The 18820-nt window shown below is 39.7% G+C and overlaps 1 protein-coding gene across 2 annotated transcripts in view; it reads right to left on the reverse strand.

Annotated features, from left to right (window-relative positions):
- CTR9 (CTR9 homolog, Paf1/RNA polymerase II complex component) overlaps positions 1-18820 on the reverse strand; it is a 53881-nt gene that overhangs the window by 15449 nt on the left and 19612 nt on the right. For both annotated transcript variants that reach the window (XM_037840158.1, XM_037840157.1), the window contains exons 8-13: positions 8970-9077; positions 8618-8854; positions 8309-8398; positions 8081-8209; positions 7786-7969; positions 6573-6661 (exon numbers count right to left, since the gene is read on the reverse strand). In XM_037840158.1, the coding sequence (XP_037696086.1) occupies positions 6573-6661; positions 7786-7969; positions 8081-8209; positions 8309-8398; positions 8618-8854; positions 8970-9077 (837 nt within the window). The remainder of the gene's footprint in view (positions 1-6572; positions 6662-7785; positions 7970-8080; positions 8210-8308; positions 8399-8617; positions 8855-8969; positions 9078-18820) is intronic.

The raw sequence follows: 18820 nt of genomic DNA on the forward strand, positions 1-18820 counted from the left end.
ACAGACAGAGAAACAAAGAAAGGACAGAGAGACTTGGAGAAAGGTTCAGTACTAAAGAGATTCGGTATGGGTACAATAAAGGATATTAATAGAGAGGGGAAAAATATGACAAACATAAACCAAAGGATAAGATGGCTGATTCAAGAAATGCCTTCACGGTTATAACATTGAATGTAAATGGATTAAACTCCCCTTAAAAGATATAGATTCGCAGAATGAATCAAAAAAAATGAACCATCAATATGTTGCATACAAGAGACTCATCTTAGACACAGGGACACAAAGAAACTGAAAGTGAAAGGATGGAAAAAAAAACATTTCTTGCAAGCTACAGCCAAAAGAAAGCAGGTGTAGCAATATTAATCTCAGATAAAATAGACATTAAATGCAGGGATGTTTTGAGAGACAAAGAAGGCCACTACATACTAATAAAAGGGGCAATTCAACAAGAAGAAATAACAGTCGTAAATGTCTATGCACCCAATCAAGGTGCCACAAAATACATGAGAGAAACACTGGCAAAATTAAAGGAAGCAATTGATGTTTCCACAATAATTGTGGGAGACTTCAACACATCACTCTCTCCTATAGATAGATCAACCAGACAGAAGACCAGTAAGGAAATTGAAAACCTAAACAATCTGATAAATGAATTAGATTTAACAGACATATATAGGACATTACATCCCAAATCACCAGGATACACATACTTTTCTAGTGCTCATGGAACTTTCTCCAGAATAGATAATATGCTGGGACATAAAACGAGCCTCAATAAATTTAAAAAGATTGAAATTATTCAAAGCACATTCTCTGGCCACAATGGAATACAATTAGAAGTCAATAACCATCAGAGACTTAGAAAATTCACAAATACCTGGAGGTTAAACAACACACTCCTAAACAATCAGTGGGTTAAAGAAGAAATAGCAAGAGAAATTGCTAAATATATAGAGACAAATGAAAATGAGAACACAACATACCAAAACCTATGGGATGCAGCAAAAGCAGTGCTGAGCGGGAAATTTATAGCACTAAACGCATATATTTAAAAGGAAGAAAGAGCCAAAATCAAAGAACTAATGGATCAACTGAAGAAGCCAGAAAATGAACAGCAAACCAATCCTAAACCAAGTAGAAGAAAAGAAATAACAAGGATTAAAGCAGAAATAAATGACATAGAGAACAAAAAAACAATAGAGAGGATAAATATCACCAAAAGTTGGTTCTTTGAGAAGATCAACAAGATTGACAAGCCCCTAGCTAGACTGACAAAATCAAAAAGAGAGAAGACCCATATAAACAAAATAATGAATGAAAAAGGTGACATAACTGCACATCCTGAAGAAATTAAAAAAATTTTAAGAGGATATTATGAACAACTGTATGGCAACAAACTGGATAATGTAGAAGAAATGGACAATTTCCTGTAAACATATGAACAACCTAGACTGACCAGAGAAAAAAACAGAAGACCTCAATCAACCCATCACAAGCGAAGAGATCCAATCAGTCATCAAAAATCTTCCCACAAATAAATGCCCAGGGCCAGATGGCTTCACAGGGGAATTCTACCAAACTTTCCAGAAAGAACTGACACCAATCTTACTCAAACTCTTTCAAAACATTGAAGAAAATGGAACACTACCTAACTCATTTTATGAAGCTAACATCAATCTAATACCAAAACCAGGCAAAGATGCTACAAAAAAGGAAAACTACCGGCCAATCTCCGTAATGAATATAGATGCGAAAATCCTCAACAAAATACTTGCAAATCGAATCCAAAGACACATTAAAAAAATCATACACCATGACCAACTGGGGTTCATTCCAGGCATGCAAGGATGGTTCAACATAAGAAAATCAATCAATGTATTACAACACATTAACAAGTCAAAAGGGAAAAATCAATTGATCATCTCAATAGATGCTGAAAAAGCATTTGACAAAATCCAACATCCATTTTTGTTAAAAACATTTCAAAAGGTAGGAATTGAAGGAAACTTCCTCAACATGATAAAGAGCATATATGAAAAACCCACAGCCAGCATAGTACTCAATGGTGAGAGACTGAAAGCCTTCCCTCTAAAATCAGGAACAAGACAAGGATGCCCGCTGTCACCACTGTTATTCAACATTGTGCTGGAAGTGCTAGCCAGGGCAATCCGGCAAGACAAAGAAATAAAAGGCATCCAAATTGGAAAAGAAGAAGTAAAACTGTCATTGTTTGCAGATGATATGATCTTATATCGGGAAAACCCTGAGAAATCAACGATACAGCTACTAGAGCTAATAAACAAATTTAGCAAAGTAGCGGGATACAAGATTAATGCACATAAGTCAGTAATGTTTCTATATGCTAGAAATGAACAAACTGAAGAGACACTCAAGAAAAAGATACCTTTTTCAATAGCAACTAAAAAAATCAAGTACCTAGGAATCAACTTAACCAAAGATGTAAAAGACGTATACAAAGAAAACTACATAACTCTACTAAAAGAAATAGAAGGGGACCTTAAAAGATGGAAAAATATTCCATGTTCATGGATAGGAAGGCTAAATGTCATTAAGATGTCAATTCTACCCAAACTCATCTACAGATTCAATGCAATCCCAATCAAAATTCCAACAACCTACTTTGCAGACTTGGAAAAGCTAGTTATAAAATTTATTTGGAAAGGGAAGATGCCTCGAATTGCTAAAGACACTCTAAAAAAGAAAAACGAAGTGGGAGGACTTACACTCCCTGACTTTGAAGCTTATTAGAAAGCCACAGTTGCCAAAACAGCATGGTACTGGCACAAAGATAGACATATAGATCAATGGAATCGAATTGAGAATTCAGAGATAGACCCTCAGATCTATGGCCGACTGACCTTTGATAAGACCCCCAAAGTCACTGAACTGAGTCATAATGGTCTTTTCAACAAATGGGGCTGGGAGAGTTGGATATCCATATCCAAAAGAATGAAAGAGGACCCCTACCTCACACCCTACATAAAAATTAACTCAAAATGGACCAAAGATCTCAATATAAAAGAAAGTACCATAAAACTCCTAGAAGATAATGTAGGAAAACATCTTCAAGACCTTGTATTAGGCGGCCACTTCCTAGACTTTACACCCAAAGCACAAGCAACAAAAGAGAAAACAGATAAATGGGAACTCCTCAAGCTTAGAAGTTTCTGCACCTCAAAGGAATTTCTCAAAAAGGTAAAGAGGCAGCCAACTCAATGGGAAAAAATTTTTGGAAACCATGTATCTGACAAAAGACTGATATCTTGCATATATAAAGAAATCCTACAACTCAATGACAATAGTACAGACAGCCCAATTATAAAATGGGCAAAAGATATGAAAAGACAGTTCTCTGAAGAGGAAATACAAATGGCCAAGAAACACATGAAAAAATGTTCAGCTTCACTAGCTATTAGAGAGATGCAAATTAAGACCACAATGAGATACCATCTCACACCGATTAGAATGGCTGCCATTAAACAAACAGGAAACTACGAATGCTGGAGGGGATGTGGAGAAATTGGAACTCTTATTCATTGTTGGTGGGACTGTATAATGGTTCAGCCACTCTGGAAGTCAGTCTGGCAGTTCCTTAGAAAACTAGATATAGAGTTACCATTCGATCCAGCGATTGCACTTCTCGGTATATACCCGGAAGATCGGAAAGCAGTGACACGAACAGATATCTGCACGCCAATGTTCATAGCAGCATTATTCACAATTGCCAAGAGATGGAAACAACCCAAATGTCCTTCAACAGATGAGTGGATAAATAAAATGTGGTATATACACACGATGGAATACTACGCGGCAGTAAGAAGGAACAATCTCGTGAAACATATGACAACATGGATGAAACTTGAAGACATAATGCTGAGCGAAATAAGCCAGGCACAAAAAGAGAAATATTATATGCTACCACTAATGTGAACCTTGAAAAATGTAAAACAAATGGTTTATAATGTAGAATGTAGGGGAACTAGCAACAGAGAGCAATTAAGGAAGGGGGAACAATAATCCAAGAAGAACAGATAAGCTATTTAACGTTCTGGGGATGCCCAGGAATGACTATAGTCTGTTAATTTCTGATGGATATAGTAGGAACAAGTTCACAGAAATGTTGCCATATTAGGTATCTTTCTTGGGGTAAAGTAGGACCATGTTGGAAGTTAAGCAGTTATCCTAGGTTAGCTGTCTTTTTCTTACTCCCTTGTTATGGTCTCTTTGAAATGTTCTTTTATTGTATGTTTGTTTTCTTTTTAACTTTTTTTTCATACAGTTGATTTAAAAAAGAAGGGAAAGTTAAAAAAAAAAAAAAAAGAAAAACAAGGAAAAAAAGATGTAGTGCCCCCCTGAGGAGCCTGTGGAGAATGCAGGGGTATTCACCTACCCCACCTCCATGGTTGCTAACATGACCACAGACATAGGGGACTGGTGGTTTGATGGGTTGAACCCTCTACCATAGGTTTTACCCTTGGGAAGACGGCTGCTGCAAAGGAGAGGCTAGGCCTTCCTATGGTTGTGCCTAAGAGCCTCCTCCCGAATGCCTCTTTGTTGCTCAGATGTGGCCCTCTCTCTCTGGCTAAGCCAACTTGAAAGGTGAAATCACTGCTCTCCCCCCTACGTGGGATCAGACACCCAGGGGAGTGAATCTCCCTGGCAACGTGGAATATGACTCCCGGGGAGGAATGTAGACCCGGCATCGTGGGACGGAGAACATCTTCTTGACCAAAAGGGGGATGTGAAAGGAAATCAAATAAGGTTCAGTAGAAGAGAGATTCCAAAAGGAGCCGAGAGGTCACTCTGGTGGGCACTCTTACGCACACTTTAGACAACCCTTTTTAGGTTCTAAAGAATTGGGGTAGCTGGTGGTGGATACCTGAAACTATCAAACTACAACCCAGAACCCATGAATCTCGAAGACAGTTGTATAAAAATGTAGCTTATGAGGGGTGACAATCGGATTGGGAAAGCCATAAGGACCACACTCCACTTTGTCTAGTTTATGGATGGATGAGTAGAAAACTAGGGGAAGGAAACAAACAGACAAAGGTACCCAGTGTTCTTTTTTACTTCAATTGCTCTTTTTCACTCTAATTATTATTCTTGTTATTTTTGTGTGTGTGCTAATGAAGGTGTCAGGGATTGATTTAGGTGATGAATGTACAACTATGTAATGGTACTGCGAACAATCGAAAGTACGATTTGTTTTGTATGACTGCGTGGTATGTGAATATATCTCAATAAAATGAAGACAGAAAAAAAAAAAAGTCATCCACAGTCCTTGAAATATGAATGCTTATAGTCTTGTAACTTGCCTGCCTTTGTAATAAAATTTCTCTTATTGTGGTTCTTGGGGAAAAAAAAAAAAAAAAAAAAATCAAAATAGCCAATCTCCCTGGCCACAGTGTTAGCCTGAGATGTGGGCACATGACCAGATTAAATAATCAGAACTCTTCCATGGGACTTTACATTTTAGAGCAACCAGAAGTAAAAAGATATCATGGAAATAAGCCAGGAACAAAAAGAGAGAGATTGTATGTTACCACTAATGTGAACACTGTGAAAAATATAAAATAAATGGTGTATATTGTAGAATGTAGGGGACAAAGTGATAGGTAGCAAACAATGAAGAGGGAATGATAATCTAATAAGAACATGTAACTTATGGAGGGTAAACTTAATGTTAATGGAATACTCAGGAACGACTATGGTTTGTTAATTTCTGGGGGTATGCAAGGAACAAACTTCACAGAAATTCAGTTATTTTAGGTTGTTTTTCTTATTCCTTTGTTGGGTTATAGTCTATTTTGTTGGGGTAGGGTAGGAACATGTTGGAAACAATGTAGTTATTTTAGGTTATTTGTTTTTTCTTATCCCTTTGTTTTGGTTTTGTTTCAAATGTACTTTTTATTGTTTGTTTTTTAATTTCTTGATAAAGTTAAAAAAACAATGAATGAGTGTGAAAAAAAGTAAATGAATAATGGGGGGAGGAGGGGAATGGAATGTTTTGGATGACCTTTTTCATTTTCATTTTATTTTTTGGAGTAATGAAAATCTCCAAAGATTGACTTTGGTGGTGAATGCACGACTATATGATGATACTATGAACAACTGATGGTATACTTAGAAGGACCGTATGTTATGTGAATATATCTCAATAAAATTGCATTAAAACAACAACAACAACAACAACAACAACAAATAGGGATGGGGTTTCCTTTTGGGGTGATGAATACGTTCTGGAATTAGATGGTGATGATGGTTGCAAAATATCATGAATGTACTAAATGCCAGTGAACTGTAGACTTCAAAATGGTTAAAATGGTGAACTTTATATAAGCTATGTGTGTTTTACCATAATAAAAAAATACACATGATTCCTATTTCTTACATGATTAATAATGCAACCTACTATACCTTTATACCTTTAACAATGGGAAAAAAAAACAGGGAGATAAGATTACTAAAATGATAATCATTAAAAGAAAAAATTGATTTAATGATGGAAAAATAATTATTTCTCAAACCTAAGAGCTAGTATTACCTACCTGATTAATCTGAAGAGCCTCTTTAAACCAATCTGAAGCCTCATAAAAGTTTCCTTTATCTCTGGCCATGGCTCCGAGGCGCAGATAGCCTGAAAACATATATTTTAAAGTTTTTATGTTTAAAATATTAGATACAAATTATAATTTTAATGCCATATTTTTGAAACAATTATTTTTTTTTGTTAAAACATCCATACAATGCATAGAAAAGTCCTGCAGGTGAAAAAATATCAAATATCAACATAACTATTCAACAGCCTAAGAAACTAGAGTAATTTGTCACTGTCACATTTTATTGTTTGAAATCTAAGATTTATGTCTTCTACTCCATTCCCAATGCTAGCACCCCAGTCGAATCCTTATCTCAAACTAAGTCATTTAAAAAGCTTGGAACTGGTCTCTATTTCAATTTCTCTCCAATGCACATTATCAGCAGTTCTTTTTCTTAAGAAGTTGTTTCTCATGTGGCAAAATAGTAAAAGCATGGACTATTAGGGACTATCAGTCAGAAGTCCTGGGCTGTAACGTTGGTTCTCCCACTTAAATAACAATAAAGCAAATGTCCTTCTCTTCAAAAGACCAATATTTCACCACTGCATATCAAATCAATTCAAATTCAGTCTGGCATTGAACTAGAATCTTATTTATTTTACACCACGTTTGTTATCTATAATAGCATGATAGAGGCTAAGTTAATAGCTCCTGATTTGACTGGAGCCAAAACATCAACAACTTTCAAAGAAAGTACTATATGTAAATTATTTTTTAATTAAAAGTTTTCCAATATGTTTTAATGTCTAGGATGCCAAAACTCAAGCAAGGACATTTTTAATAATAACTGTTTCAAGGAAAAACAATCTTTTTTCTCACTATATAAACATTGTAAAAATGTTTACATGAATTTAAAGCAGGATAGTACAAAAGTAAAATCCATCATCAAATATGCCAAGGTATTGTTAAAAGCCTAATATTGAAGAAAGCACAGTACATAAAATACGGTCTAACTGGTTTTTGGTTGTTTCTTTCAGTTTCTAGCATAATGCTAAATGGCGCTATATCTTTTTTTAAGCCACGAATTTGTGTTGAAGACATGGAGACATCAGAACTGTCAATATATTTTTACACTGGTTCTAAGAAAGATTTTTTTTTCAGGCTAAAATTTAAATGCTGTCATGGGAACTTGATTTCATTAAAAAATGTTTAAAATTCTTACAGTCAACATAATTCGGATGTTCCCGTAAAATGTTTTTATATAGTTTTTCTGCTTCATGGAATTCACACATCGCCTCATACAGCCTCGCTAAATTGTAAGATGTTGTAACAGAAATGGCATTATAATAATGTTCATCATGCTCAGCTTCTGCCTTTGCACGATCCAATGATGCCAAAAAATATTTCTATAAGACAGAAAAGAAAATTACACTGTTAAAAATTTAGTTAGTAAGTCTAAAAAAGATGTGCATTCAACTTGATCAAGTATAAGAGAAAGGAATATTTCTGTTTCGCACCTTTGCCTCCCCTAGGTTTCCAAGTCTAAAATGGAGGGCACCCACATTATTCAGAATCTCTGGGGGTACATCGGCCTGTACCTTCTCCTGAAGGATTCGTGTTGCTGTTCCATAGGCTGAAAGGGCACCCTGTATTTTCATGGTGAACAGAATAAGGTATAAATGAAATGAAAATAAAAGTGAAACAAACATTAGGTAGATGAAAGGCATTACTAAATTATGAAATACCTGTATATCAGTCTGCTCTAAGATTTGTGCCAATTCAATCCAAGCTTCAACATCATCAGGATACTGTTCCGTGACCTTCTTCAAATGGCCCTGGGATAAAAAAAAAATCATTATATTAAAGCATTCTAACTATAAGCTGTCAAAGTAAAAAGAGGGGGCTATTTCAACCTGTTTCCTACTTAAACTGGAACAAGGTCTGCTAACAAAACTGTTTCTGTCATATCTCTACTAGCAATAACCAGAAATAAGGAATGGAATAAGAGCCTAGGGATAGCTAAAAGAACATAGTGAAAATTTAAAAAAATGTACCTTGGCAATATCTCGTTTTTCTTGATCTTCTGAGGCAGCGTAGAGTGAGCCAAGAATTTTCATAGTTTCATAATTATTAGGATAAGCTTTCAAAACTTTCTCAAAGCACTGAGATGCATTTTCTTTGTCACCTCGATAAATATACATTTGTCCCAAACCAAAAAATGGCAGCACAAAAGAGGATGAGGCAAACTGTGTGGCTTGATAGTAGTACTGGAAAGCTTGGTCATAATCTTCCTAAAAAATGAAGACAAAACAAGACCAACAATATACACAAAAGTTTTTAAAAGACTTGAAAAACTATATATTTAAATATTATTAAATATTTAGGGAAGTTATAAAATTATCCTACCTGAACATGGAATGATCTAGCCAGCTGATAGCAACTTTCTGCCTGCATAGCCTCCACTTCTGTATTATGGAATGCATGGAGAGCCAAGTGCTGGACTTTACTATAATCCTGAACAATGAAGATCAGAAAATCTGCGTGAACTCACAAAATTCTAAGTTTCAATCACAAACGGTATTATATAAGGCTTCCCCAAATTCCGTTTACAGAATTTGTTAATTGAACTAACAACAACAGCACTGTCTTCAGAATTACAAATCATTTTGCTCACTACCCTTACTGATAAAATTCATGGGAGATGGAAGGTTATGTTTAACTATAATCCTGAACAATGAAGATCAGAAAATTATGAAGAAAACAATGAAGATCTGCCCATGATGTGTATTACTTCATTTAATCCCAAAAATCCTTTGAGGAATTAACCGTATTTTTTACACATTTTTAAAATTGTGAACTTTAACATAAATACATAACAGTGATAACTTCTAAAGTACAATTTAACAAGTAGTTAGAAAGCAAATTTTAAAGAATGTTATGGGTTACTGTTCCACAATTTCAGTTATTTCCATTATTGTAAAATATAACATATATACCAAAAGGTGTTAACTTTCAAAATACAGCCCAGCAAGCAGTTACCTAGGTAGTTTCAACAAATGTTATGGGTTACAGTTCCACAGTTTCAGTTCTTTCCTTATTGTGAAATAAAGGATATATACAGAAAGGTGCTGACTTTCAAAGCACAATTCAATGAACAGTTCCAGAACAAATTTCAAAGAATGTTATAGGTTACTGTTCCACAATTTCAGTTATTTCCTTCTAGCTATTCTAATACTCTAGCATCTAAGGTATTACATTTAAACATATACACGTTTATATAAAGTTTCAGTATTCTTAATCCTTTATTAAATCCTATCTTGTCTACTGCTATCTCTTCCTCTCATTTAATCACTTTCTTAGTCTTCAGGTGTGTCTAGGCAGTGACCACCCTAACTTGTCCAAATTGAAAGGGGGTGTCAACACTATGGGGAAGGGAGCTGCATCTGACTTTTGTTCTTAAAGATAGCCCTATCTTTGTGATGAGAAAAGTGAAGCTAAGAAAGGTTACATCCTTATTAATGTTACCTATAGTAATGGTACTTGTTGCTACCTATAGTAATGGTAACAATTGAGAACTACCATGTATCAAGTACTGTACTTGGGAGAATATGTATATTAGTGCTAACCTTAACCAAAAATCCTGCAAAGAGTATCATTTTTACCATTTTACTGATGGGAAAACAGGCTTAGAGAGGCAAAATGTGTTATTGTCCAAGGTGGAAAAGTTAGAATATGAATTTAAGTTTTTTTCCAACTCCAAAGGAAATGTTCCATCACATCAGGGTGCTAGCAAATGCCAATGCTTGGATTTTAATTCAGGTCTACTTAAATCTATGGGTCATAATCTTCCCATTTGGGTAATTTGGATTACCTAGTTAATCACCTTAGACTCTGGAAGTCACAGTTTATACACTGTATTAGTTAGGGTTCTCTAGGGAAATACAACCAACTCGAGATAACTGTAAATATAAAATTTTATAAAAGTGTTTCACGCAACTATGGGGACGCGTGAGTCCAAATTCCGTAGGGCAGGATGCATGAGTCCAAATTCTGTAGAGCAGATGCACGAATCCAAATTCCATAGGGCGGGCAGCAAATAGGCAACTCCGATGAAGATGTCTGATGAATTCCTCAGGAGACGCTGGCTAGCTGAAGAAGTGAAGGTCCTCTTTCTCCCTTAAAACATATTCAACCGATTGGATTAAATCCAGCTGACTGAATTCTCTCATTGCAGAAGACATGCCCTTTGTTGATGTAATCAGTCCCAAGTACAGTCAATTGACTGATGACTTAATAAACCATCCTTTTGGTTTATCCAACAGCCACAAATGTCCTTGCAGTAACAGGCCAGTGCTTGCCTGACCAGACACCTAGACACCATCACCTGGCCAAGTTGACACATGAACCTAACCATCACAGTCCACCCCTTGTCAACTTGACAGTTATACACAACACCTTAAAGCATACCTTATCTCTGTAAAGCACAATAACAGACATACATTTCACCTAACAATACCAAGTTGTCCTGCCTACAACTAGAAATGCACTAAGTCTCTCTAGAATAGGGTGCAAGTCCTTGGGTGACAATGACTCTTGATTTTCTTTAACTTAAATAATACTCATAACAAAACAAGGAGGAAATCTTCATGCCTTCATAGTCCTCGTTTCTGTAACTTGTCATGTGGTCATACTTCATATTTATCACTACCTTCTCCCATTACCCATTCCATGTTCCCTTTACCCTCAGCAAGCACTTCAGCTGGCCTTGGATCTTGCCTGGTGGGGTGACCCAAACCTTCATTCCTGAAATTTCTTGGCCATTGGTAGTCCTGCCTGGATTGGGTTGTTGCAGTTTTCCATTGACTCTAATCATAGGGCATGGTAAAACTAAGAGATGCCCTAGGGGATCTCCTGTATTCCAGGAAAACTCTTCTTTACCTCCATTGTGTAATTGCAGTGCTATTTCCCCTTGATAGTCAGAATCAATCACCCCAGTCAGTAAAGTAATCCCCTTCCTTGCCTCTTGATTCAGAGGCATGAGAAGCCCAAAGTGACCAGATGGCAGTCTTAACTTCCAGTTCAATGGAATTATTGTTGTGTCTCCTGGTGGAAGCACTCCTCCTTTTGGAACTAAGACTTGAAGACCATCAGAGCTTAAGGTTGCAGGGACAGGAATAAAAAATTTTCCTAGTGGATCACTAGGATAGTGAGTAGTGCCACTCTGTTTCCACCGCTTGATTCTTGGACATGTGAATCCTGGCTATGGGAGAAACAGCCCCATAGAGTGGAAGCTGACTCAGAGCATACATAGCCTCCTGGAGAACACTGCCCTGGCCTTGCAAGGTATTGCCAGCTAGTTGGCACCATAACTGAGTCTTCAAAAGTCCACTTAACAATTCTATCAACCCAGCTGCCTCTGAATTAAGGGGAACATGGTAAGACCAGAGAATTCCATGAGCATGTGCCCATTCCCTCACTTCATTTGCTGTGAAGTGGGTTCCTTGGTCAGAAGCAACGCTGTGTGGAATACCATGATGGTGGATAAGGCATTCCAAAAGTCCATGGATGTTAGTTTTGGCAGAAGCACCATGTGCAGGGAAGGCAAACCCACAACCGGAGTATGTCTATTCCAGTGAGAACAAATCACTGCCCCTTCTATGATAGAAGTGGTCCAATGTAATCAACCTGCCACCAGGTAGCAGGCTGATTACTTCAGGGAATGGTGCCATATTGGGGACTGAGTGTGGATCTCTGCTGCTGGCAGATTGGGTACTCAGCAGTGGATGTAGCTAGGTTGGCCTTGGAGAGTGAAAGTCCATGTTGTTGAGTCCATGCATAACCTCCATCCCTACCACCATGACCACTTTGTTCATGAGCCCACTGGGCAACACAGGAGTGGCTGGGCAAAGAGGTTGACTTGTTTCCACCAAATGGGGCATCTTATCTACTTTATTAAAATCTTCCTCTGCTGAAGTCACCCTCTGGTGAGCATTCACATGGGACACAAATATCTTTGTGTTTTTGCCAACTCAGAAAGGTCTATCCACATACCTTATCTCCAGACTTCTTTGTCACTGATTTTCCAATCATGATCCTTCCAAGTCCCTGACCATCCAGCCAAACCATTAGCGACACTCATGAATCAGTATACAAATACACCTTTGGCCAGTTCTCCTTCCAAACAAAATGGACAACCAGGTGCATTGCTCAAAGTTACGCCCACTGGGAGGATTTCTCCTCACCACTGTCCTTCAGGGACATCCCAGAAAGGGGCTGCAGTGCTGCAGCTGTCCACTTTTGGGTGGCGCCTGCATATCGTGCAGAATGATCTGTAAACCAGGACTGAGTTTTCTCTTCCTCAGCCAACTGATTGTAAGGAATGCCCAAGAGACCATGGCTGTGGGCTGGGAAAGAGAAAGTGGAAAGAGTGGGGGCCATAGGCATTTGGGCCACTTCCCCATGTAACTTACTTGTGCCTTTAGGACCCACTCAAGCCCTATCTTGTATATACCATTTTCATTTTATGACGGAGTGCTGCTGTGCACACCCAACTTTATGGCCTGGCAGGTCAGACAACACCCAGCTCATGATAGATAACTCAGGTCTCATGGTAACTTGGTGGCCCATGGTTAAGCATTCTGTCTCCACTAAGACCCAATAGCAGGCCAACAGCTGTTTCTCAAATGAAGAGTAGTTATCTGCAGAGGATGGTAAAGCTTTACTCCAAAATCCTAAGGGCCTGCATTGTGATTCTCCTATAGGAGCCTGCGAAAGGCTCCAAACATCATCTCTATTCGCCACTGACACTTCCAGCACCATTGTGTCAGCTGGATCATATGGTCCAAGCGGCAGAGCAGCTTGCAGAGCAGACTGGACCTGTCACAGAGCATCACCTTGTCTGGTCCCCACTCAAAACTAGAAGCTTTTCTGGTCACTTGGTAAATGGGCCAGAGCAGCACACCCAAGTGAGGATATGTTGTTTCCAAAATTTAAAGAGGCCAACTAGGTGATGTGCCTCTTTTTTGGTAGTAGGAGGGGCCAGATACTTATCCTTCACATTGGAAGAGATATCTTGACATGCCCCACAACACTGGACACCTAGAAATTTTACTGAGGTGGAAGGCCCCTGTATTTTTGATAGATTTATCTCCCATCCTGACATGCAAATGCCTTACCAACAAATCTAGAGGAGTTGCTACTTCTTGCTCACTAGGTCCAATCAACATGATATCATCAATATAATGGATCAGTGTGATGTCTTGTGGGAGGGATAAACGATCAAGTTCCCTGCGGACAATATTATGACATAGGGCTGGAGAGCTGATATAACTCTGAGGCAGGACAGTGAAAGCATACTGCTGGCCTTGCCAGCTGAATGCAAACTGTTTCTGGTGGTCCTTACTAACAGTTGTTGAGAAAAAAGCATTTGTCAGATCAATAGCTGCATACCAGCTACCAGAGAATGTGCTGATTTACTCAAGCAATGATACCACATCTGGAACAGCAGCTGCAATTGGAGTCACCACCTGGTTAAGCTTGTGGTAAATCTACTATCATCTTCCAAGACCCATCTGTTTTCCGCACAGGCCAAATAGGAGAGTTGAATGGGGATGTGATGGGAACCATTATCCCTGCATCCTTCAAGTCCTTAAGGGTAGCATTAATTTCTGCAATCCCTCCAGGAATCCAGTATTGCTTCTGATTTACTATTCTGCTAGGCAGGGGCAGTACTAGTGGCTTCCACTTGGCCTTTCCTACCATAATGGCCCTCAGTCCATGAGTCAGAGAACCAATGTGAGGATTTTGCCAGTTGCTGAATATGTCTATTCCAATTATGTATTCTGGAACTGGGGAAATAACCACAGAATGGGTCTGGGGACCCACCAGACCCACGGTAAGATGGACCTGAGCTAAAACCTCACTGATCACCTACCTCCATAAGCTCCTTCTCTGACTGGTGGACCAGAGTGACATTTTGGGTCTTCCAGAATTAATGTCACTTCTGAACTAGTGTCTAATAACCCCTGAAATATCTTGTCATTTCCTTTCCCCCAATGCACAGTTACCCTGGTAAAAGGCCGTAGGTCCCTCATGCAGAAAGCTGGGAGGAAGATTCACAGTATAAATTTTTGGCACTGTAACAGGGTCCTTCCTCAAGGGTACCCGGCCTTCCCCTCATTCAAGGGGCTCTAGACCAGTAAACTGTCTCAACTGTAGGAACTGATTAAGGGGCCGTGACTTTGTTTTTGGAATTCAAGTTAGACTTTTATTCACTTGACCTAGAATTCTTCTGAGTATACAGATCAAACAAGAATTTGGTAGACTGCCCATCTATTTTACTTCTAGGTACTCCATGATCTACTTGCCAATGCCATAAGTCCCCAGAGTCAGATTATTTTGATTACTGCTTTGAGCCTGCTGTCCATTATAGTAGCCACACCCACTTAGTCTTTGGTGATTAACTGCTGCCACATGGCTTCTGCCAACTCAGGATGATTATTCCCATTGTGTTTAAGATTCCAGCTCAGTGACAGCAGTTCCTACAGTAATATCTGACCTACAGAGAGGGGCAACTACAAAGCTCTTCAGGGATGATGGAGCTAGTCTCACAAATTTATTCCTCACAGTCCTGGTAAAAGGTGTGTCCTCTGGACATTCCAGGGGTGTGTGAGCAGGTCTTCCACGATAAATCCACTCTAACATTCCAATCTCTCTAAGCCTTTGAATCCCCTCCTCTACATTAAACTGGGCAGTTCTGGCATTTCGGCCTGAGATAATGTCAGCCACCTTTTGATCATGTTTCAGCCAACTACCCAAACAAATTGTTAATGCCCTTTCTAAGCCCTTGAGCTACAACACTGAATGCAGAATCTCTGCTTGGTGGGCCCATTTCAATAAATTCAGCCTGATCCAACATTATAGTCCCTCCACCATTATCCTACACCCTTAATATCCATTTCCACACATATTCCCCTGATTTCTGTTCATATAAATTGGAAAACTCATGCAGTTCTTTTGGACTATAGCGTAATTCCTCATGGGTCACACTTTGTACCTCACCCTTTGGGGCCTGTTCTGGCTTTAGTCTAGTTATAGGTCTTGAGGCAAAGACCGGTGGTGGGGGTGGGTCATGAAAACAATTAGAAGTATCCCTCAAGCCATTTACCTCAAGAAATTCCAATGCAGTTTCATCTCATGAAACAGGATTAATCTCTCCAGACAGAGGTATGAGGGATGCCTCCTCAGGGGAGGTGATTATAGGTTTAGCAGGCACTGAAGGGTTAATCTCTTTAGGTGGGGGTTGGATGCCAGGCTCCTTAGGGCACACTGGAGGTCAGGAAACAGTTTCCTCAAAGCAGGCTGGAGACTGGGTAGCTGTATTCTCAGAGCAGACTGGAGGTGGGGGAGGGCTGTTTCCTCAGGGCAATCAATTACAGGTATATCTAGCAAAGACTCAGCAGAATCCAGGGTTCCAATGTCCTCACTTGCCATTATTATCAATCCATATGCCCCCATCCCAAGTTTCAGGATCCCATTCTTTTCCAATTAATGCCTTTACTTTAACATCAGACACCCTGTGAGGTTGAGATTTTAGTTTACATTGTAAATCTGCTACTTGCACAATGAGACCCTTAGTCTGATTTTCAGAAATCTCAAGTCTGTGGCCACAGAAAATAAGATTTCTTTCAGGGCACACATAAAAACCTTTCCATCTGTCATACGTCACTTAAGTTTCAAATTTGAAGCCTTTAACTCATCCTTTCTCTTATAACTTTATCCAGTATCTCTAAGAGCAACCAGCCAACATCCTTATATCTCCTAACTCTTCAAAACTCTGTTATGATGTCAAAAACACTGTCACCCAGAGCCTTGCTTCATATACGAGTATGATTACGAGAATCAAATGGTGATATTTTGTGTATCTCCATTGCCAACTCATGCCAGGGCCATCTTGATTACTGGAAATGGAGTCATTAGTGCCTTTGAATATAATCAGAGTAGAAAATCAATTGGAAAAGCCCATTGTAAGATTCTGTTTCTCAAAAATTACTCTCGGTACCAAACTGTATTAGTTAGGGTTCTCTAGGGAAACAGAACCAACAAGAGATAACTTCAAATATTAGATTTGATAAAAGTGCCTCATGCAACTGTGGGGATGCATAGGTCCAAATTCCATAGGGCAGGATGCATGAGTCCAAATTCCATAGAGCAGGATGCACGAGTCCAAATCCTGTAAGGCAGGCAGCAAACTGGCAACTCCAATGAAGGTACTGGATAAAGTTCTCAGAAGACACTGGCTAGCCGAAGAAGTCAAGGTCCTCTCTTTCTCCCTTAAAAAATCTTCAACTGATTGGATTAAATCAAGCTGACTGAATTCCTTTATTGCGGAAGACATGCCCTTCGTTGATGTAATCAATCACAGGTGCAGACAACTGACAGACGATTTAATAATCCAGCCTTCTGCTTTATTAACTAGCCACAAATGTTCTTGCAGTAATGGTTAAGCCAGTGCTTGCTTGACCAGAAACCTGGACACCATCACCTGGCCACGTTGACACATGAATCTAACGATCACATAGTTCAAGCGCAGGAAATAACTTTCTGGTTTCAATAGGAATGTATGAGGCGGGGCAAGATGGCGGACTGGTGAGCTGTATGTTTTAGTTACTCCTCCAGAAAAGTAGGTAGAAAGCCAGGAACTGTGTGGACTGGACACCACAGAGCAATCTGACTTTGGGCATACTTCATACAACACTCATGAACACGTCGAACTGCTGAGAGCAGCGAATCTGTAAGTTTTTGTGGCCAGGGGACCCGCGCCCCTCCCTGCCAGGCTCAGTCCCCTGGGAGGAGGGGCTGTCGGCTTCGGGGAGGAGAAGGGAGAACTGCAGTGGCAGCCCTTATCGGAAACTCATTCTACTGATCCAAACTCCAACCATAGATAGACTGAGACCAGACACCAGAGAATCTGAAAGCAGCCAGCCCAGCAGAGAGGAGACACACATAGACAAAAAACAGCACGAAAAACTCCAAAATAAAAGCAGAAGATTTTTGGAGTTCTGGTGAACACAGAAAGGGGAAAGGCAGAGCTCAGGCCCTCAGGCTCATATGGAAATCCCGAAGAAAAGCTGATCTCTCTGCCCTGTGGAACTTTCCTTAATGGCCCTAATTGCTTTGTCTCTTAGCATTTCAATAACCCATTAGATCTGTGAGGAGGGCCCCTTTTTTTTTTTAATCCTTTTTTATTTTTCTAAAACAATTACTCTAAGAAGCCCAATACAGAAAGCTTCAAAGACTTGCAATTTGGGCAGGTCAAGACAAGAGCAGAAATAAGAGAGCTCTGAGACAAAAGGCAATAATCCAGTGGCTGAGAAATTTCACTAAACACCACAACTTCCCAACAAAAGGGGGGTGTCCACTCACAGCCATCATCCTGGTGGACAGGAAACACTCCTGCCCATCGCCAGCCCCATAGCCCAGAGCTGCCCCAGACAACCCAGTGTGATGGAAGTGCTTCAAATAACAGGCACACTCCACAAAACTGGGCGTGGACATTAGCCTTCCCTGCAACCTCAGCTGATTGTCCCAGAGTTGGGAAGGTGGAGCAGTGTGAATTAACAAAGCCCCATTCAGCCATCATTTCAGCAGACTGGGAGCCTCCCTACACAGCCCAGCAGCCCAGAACCGCCCTGGGGGGACGGCACTCACCTGTGACATAGCACAGTCATCCCTCAACAGAGGACCAGAGGGTGCACGCCCTGGAAGAGGGACCCACTTGCAAGTCTCAGGAGCCATACGCCAATACCAAGGACTTGTGGGTCAGTGGCAGAGACAAACTGTGGCAGGACTGAACTGAAGGATTAGACTATTGCAGCAGCTTTAAAACTCCAGGATCACCAGGGAGATTTGATTGTTAGAGCCACCCCCCCTCCCTGACTGCCCAGAAACACGCCCCATATACAGGGCTGGCAACACCAACTACACACGCAAGCTTGCTACACCAATTGGACCCCACAAGACTCACTCCCCAACTCACCACAAAGGCAAAGCAGGGGAGAACTGGCTTGTGGAGAACAGGTGGCTCGTGGACGCCACCTGCTGGTTAGTTAGATAAAGTGTACTCCACGAAGCTGTAGATCTGATAAATTAGAGATAAGGACTTCAATTGGTCTACAAATCCTAAAAGAACCCTATCAAGTTCAGCAAATGCCAAGAGGCCAAAAACAACAGAAAATTATAAAGCATATGAAAAAACC

Source organism: Choloepus didactylus, chromosome 6, assembly GCF_015220235.1.
Source record: "Choloepus didactylus isolate mChoDid1 chromosome 6, mChoDid1.pri, whole genome shotgun sequence".
In the NCBI taxonomy this organism is placed as follows: Eukaryota; Metazoa; Chordata; class Mammalia; order Pilosa; family Megalonychidae; genus Choloepus; species Choloepus didactylus.